This window comes from Panthera leo, chromosome A2, assembly GCF_018350215.1.
Source record: "Panthera leo isolate Ple1 chromosome A2, P.leo_Ple1_pat1.1, whole genome shotgun sequence".
Lineage (NCBI taxonomy): Eukaryota > Metazoa > Chordata > Mammalia > Carnivora > Felidae > Panthera > Panthera leo.
This window is the reverse complement of record NC_056680.1, coordinates 10860001-10865566: the sequence shown is the minus strand read 5'-3', so window position 1 is coordinate 10865566 and position 5566 is coordinate 10860001. Positions and strand designations below refer to the sequence as shown.

The 5566-nt window shown below is 41.5% G+C and overlaps 1 protein-coding gene across 1 annotated transcript; it reads right to left on the bottom strand.

Moving 5' to 3' along the window:
- Nucleotides 1-2984: 2984 nt before the first annotated feature.
- Nucleotides 2985-5473, bottom strand: LOC122213085 (olfactory receptor-like protein OLF4). Its single transcript, XM_042927292.1, has 2 exons — nucleotides 5458-5473; nucleotides 2985-4000 (listed from the first exon to the last, which is right to left on the bottom strand). Exons 1-2 carry the CDS (start codon nucleotides 5471-5473, stop codon nucleotides 2985-2987), a joined length of 1032 nt encoding a protein of 343 aa, XP_042783226.1.
- Nucleotides 5474-5566: the final 93 nt, after the last annotated feature.

Here is a 5566-nt window from a genome sequence, read left to right as displayed (position 1 = left end):
GTTTATTTGAAATAAAAATGTATACAGAGAAACACACATATATGCATACATACAACTTTACAGGTGAGCATTTTCTTCGGACTCAACGAAATATGTCCACACACCTCATTTATTTCTTGCAACATCCATTTGAAGTTACGCTTATGGTCCCAAGTTACTTTTGGAAATAAAGAAGCTGAGGCCCAGGGAGATTACCTTTTAACAATTGGATTAAGAAGTCATCAAGGTTGTGCATTTTCTTGAAGAACATCAAATAGGAACGTGCAGTAGGTACTTTAGTTTTTGTGTGGCTCCCTTAATTCATCAAGTCATACGTTCCGAATAGATGCAGTTTATAGCACATGATTGTACCCCCACTAAATTAGTTAGAAGGGAAAAAAATCTAGCAGCGTACCGATCGGTGTGAAATATAGAGCAGAGGTAGCTGATTCATACTGAGTCGTGACAGGAGCTTTTTCTTCTCAGTAGGAAGAAAGCAAAGTGTCATATATGAATATAGGAACAGTAGATGTAAATTAAAATCATTCACTTTTAATATTCTTTTTTTCCCTGTGAAACAGAAGATAAAAATGCATTCAGAAATCGAGTTAACTGATCATATACTTGTTCAGAAGAGAAGTGCCCCGTGGTCACACATGACATCATGGATGAGCCTTAGGAACAATGTAGAGTCGGGGCACCTAGGTGGCTCAGTCAGTTGAGCGTCCGACTTCAGCTCTGGTCATGATCTCGCAGTCTGTGAGTTCGAGCCCCTCGTCGGGCTCTGTGCTGACAGCTTGGAGCCTGGAGCCTGCTTTGGATTCTGTGTCTCCCCCTCTCTCTCTACCCCTAACCCACTCGCATCCTGTCTCTGCCTCTCTCAAAAATAAATAAACTTTAAGAAAAAATTTAAAAAAAAAGTAACAGTGTAGAGTCTCACAGCTCACTATAGACTAACGAGGAGACAAGCACAGCTCAGAACAATCCCCAACATACAATATCATTTGGTAATAAAAGCATTACATTAAATCATTTTCTTTTAAATGGCTTGTTATGCAGCAATGGCTAACTGATTCAATGATCACGGTGAACAGAAGTAAGGACAATTATCATAATCTGCCGCTGACTGTTCTTGGTATTTATTTTTGTATTTGAAGCCTGCATTCATGGTACCTCTGTTATTTCAGTTTAGTTCAGACAACTGCATATAAAACCTCTCACTGAGAAGCACCTTAGTGGCTCAGTCGGTTGAGTCTCCAACTCTTGATTTTGGCTCAGGTTGTGATCTCACAGTCATGAGATCAAGCCCCGTTCAACTTGGAGCCTGCTTAAGATTCTATCTCTGTCTCCCTCTCTGCCTCTTCCCCTCTCTCCTGCTCACTCCCCCTCTCCCTCTCCCTCTCCCTCTCTCTCTCTCTCTCTCTCTCTCTCTCTCTGAAAAAGAAACAAACAAACAAACAACAAGAACAAAAACAACAAAACAACTACCTCTCATTGAGGTTCATTTCCCCATAGCCAGGAAAGATTGAAAATGTATGCATTATTGTGTTGGAAAACTGGAGTCCCTGATTCACATGACCAGACAGGAATGCAAGCTCTCTCTTATGTCATCCCTTGAGCATAGAAGATGAATAGAATCCTGAGCCTGAGAAACATGTATAATGGATGATAATGACCATTCAACACCCCTTTCATGGTTATGACAAAATTTAGAAGGAAGGGGGATATATTTCTTTTACAACAATGAAAGGAGTCATACCAAAGGCAGCGTAAAGATTTCAGGAAGAAACAAGGAGGTAATTCAATAAAAGTAGAAAAATGTCAATCAGTCCTTCCCCAATTTGGATAAGCCCCCTTACACATGGCCACCAATCCTCCATACTCCAATGAATAGACGTACAGCATGAAGAATAAATATTTTAAAGGCACAATATGCGATTTAAAACTCTGCTTCATTGGGATGGGCGCTAGATGTTGTATGTAAGTGATGAATCATGGAATTCACTCCTGAAACCAATATTGCAGGGTATATTAACTAACTAAAATTTAAATTGAAAAAAAATAAAATAAAATTTTGCTTCATCATATTAAAGGGCATCTAGAGTCTCAGATCATATTCTAAAGTCAATCTATCTAAGTTTGTTGTTCCATGAAGATTTCTTTTGGAGACGCGTATTTGGTGAACGCTTGAGTAAGGTAGTGACTATCATACACATTGTGGACAACAAGGTACTAAGAGACCAGGATCCTAATGAGGAGAATGAAACCATCTATACGACACATTAATATATTAAGTGTCCGCTATTAAGAAGAGCAGTTAAGATACTGATATACAAAGGAGCTTCAGACTTATAAGCGAAAAAACGTAGCCTCAGATATTGTTCTACTTTAAAATCATATATATTTGTCATAAAGTGTGGTTGTTTCCATAGGTGGCGTATCAATCATGACAGTTCTTTTTGTTTGTCTGTTTCAAGTTTTTATTTAAATTCTAGTTAGTGAACATGTAGTGTAGTGTTGGTATCAGGAGTAGAATTTAGTGATTCATCACTTACATACAACACCCAGTGCTCACCCCAACAAGTGCCCTCCCTAATGCCCATTGCCCATTTAGCCCATCACCCACCCAATTCCGCCCGCCAATCCTAAGACATACAGAGAGCTAACCAGTGGTAATCGTGGCATTAAAAAAACACATATGAAAGAAAAATGATTTGGTGTGACACAATTGTTTGAGAAAGATTATTTTTTAAAAACGTCTATGTTGCCTCAAGGTAAATGAACATTTCCAAAAATTTCAGATCCATGGTTGGAAATAAAATTCAGAAAGTGGGAAATACAAGGGAAAAATCTGTAGGATATCAGAGAGAGCAGAGCTTCATAGAGTGAGTTACATACATGGCATATGGAAGTTGAGGACAAGGAAATAAACGGGAAGAGGAATACTACATCTACAGTCTGAATAAAGACCACAATCTCTGACCCAGAGGCTTTGACCCCTGCAATCATAGGCATTTCTTCAATATTATGATGATTGGCCATGGAAGGGTCTCCTTCCCAAAGAATGCTTTCAGAGCCCTTTTCATGTCTTTGTTCCTCAGGCTGTAGATGAAGGGGTTCAGCATGGGCGTGACCACCGTGTACATCACTGAGGCTGTGGCACTTGACCGTGAGCTGTGGGTAGCAGCAGAGCTCAGGTACACACCGAGCATCGTACAGTAAAATAAACACACGACCGACAGGTGAGACGCACAGGTGGAAAACGTTTTATACTTGCCCTTAGCTGATGCAAACCCACGTATAGAGGAAACTATCTTGGAATAAGAGTAAAGGATCCCAGCAAAAGGACCACCACCCAGCAGGACAGCTGCAAGATACATAACCACGTTATTAAGAAAGGTGTCAGAACAGGCAAGTTGGAGCATCTGATTGAGTTCACAGAAAAAGTGGGGGATTTCCACCTCTGTACAGAAGGACAGCTGAAATGCCATTAAGGTTTGTAACAAGGAATACAGAACACTCATGATCCAGGACACCAGAATCAGGAGTCCACAGAGCCGGGGGTTCATGATGATCGTGTAGTGCAGGGGGTGACAGATGGCCACAAACCGGTCATAGGCCATCACACTCAGCAGAAAGGCGTCCAACACACCAAAGAGTATGAAAAAATAAATCTGTGCGATGCAGTCCTCATAGGTTATGACTTTGCTCTGAGTCCGGATGTTCACCAGCATCTTCGGGATGGTGGTGGACGTGAAGCAGATGTCTGCAAAGGACAGGTTGGCCAGGAAGAAGTACATGGGCACATAGAGGTTGGGGTCTGTGCTGATGGCCAAGATGATGAGCAGGTTCCCAATCACAGTGATCAGGTACATGGAGAGGAAAAGCCCAAATATGAGGGGCTGCAGTCCTGGTTCCTCTGAAAATCCCAGAAGAAGAAACTTTGAAATTTGTGTTTCATTGCTTGGTTCCATGTGGTGGAGGTGACTTCTGGGAAAGAGGGAAATAAAATAACACAAATCTGTATTACTCACAAAATTGAAATGCGACTGTTTTTTTTGTTTTGCAGTCCAGAAATTCCTTTTAATATGTTGTGTACGGATATGGTCCCTTTAGGGAACCATCGCTGCCACATCTGATATACTTTTTATTGTCAATCAGCTTCTTTCCTAAGAAATCATGTATTTTATACTTTTTCTGAGAAATGCTTCAAGTATTCAGGAATATAAATTGAGTGCTGACCAGGTTTCAGGCACTATCTAGGCAATGAGTATAGAGCGCTGAAGAACAAAAATCCCTACAGCGATGGAGAAAAAATATGTAAGCAAAGAAGATAGTTATACAACTATCTTTCTGATACAATTATCTTTTGATTATCTCACCTTTTTGATGGTGAGGTGTGCTGTGAAGAAATGGAAAACGGATAAAGCAGAGAGCAAATAGGGCATTTTATTTTAATGGCATTTAGGCAAATTCTGTACACAGGTGGCATTGGAACGCAGACGTTATGTAAGACGGAGACATAGACACAGGATTCTAGGGGAAGGGTGTGCCTGGCAGAGGGAATGGCCAGAGCAAAGGCCCTGAGGAAGGTACTTGTTTCAAACGTTCAAGCGAGAAAGCAAAGCCAGCGCTGCAAGGGGAATGATCTTGAGGGGCACTGATGACAGACTCTGACACACATGTGAGGAGGGATGTGGCCTCTCTGTGACAGCTGTGACCTCAAGGCACAGGGCCGTCCTTGTCCACACTGCCCCTCCCTCGGTATTCATCGTGCTGCAAAGCCATCCCATGAATTGACACAGATCCCCGTCTTGGTGCCTGCTCTTGACTGAGTTCTGGCCCGTGTATGGTGTCACTTTGGGATTGAGGAGTCCTGGCCCCTGTTGTGAGGACTGCTCACCCTCTACAAGTCACACACGCACAAGACACCGTGGTCTTCTGGGTTGTGAATATCCCTGTCCTCACAGCCCCCACATTCTTGGTTATGCTGGGAATGGATACAACCCAAGGAGACCCGATCAGCCATCTTTCCCCTGCAAAGTGTAGAAATGGTTCCCGGAAATGCTAATTCTTAAGCCTCCCCTGGACCAATCACCATGGAGCTCCATACTGGAATGTTAATTTTCCGCTGTGATTTACACCAGAGTAACAAAGTCTGCTCAATAAATGAAAGAGACAGAGAGTGAGATACAGAGGGAATGAAATCGATGAGGGAGAGCAATGATCTCATAAGCTGGGGTGGTCCCTGAGAGACTGTGAGGAAGAAATATCTCCCTTGCTTCTCCCCTGGTTACATCCCCTGATGCCCAGCAAAAATAATACGAGAATGAAACAAATTGTTTAAAAGACAGATAGTGATATATTCATGGCGTACTTGTACAAAACTATATAGATAAAAATATAAATAGATACAAATATTAACATATCCGTTTATATTATACATCAAGAAAAACGAGCAAAGGGATAAACCAATACAATCAAAGTCAGGCATTTTTATATCGAGCCTAGAAGACATTTTCTTGTACTTCCTGCATCATTATATGACTAATTCATTTCTACGTGATTGATAGGGGATGAGGTTAGC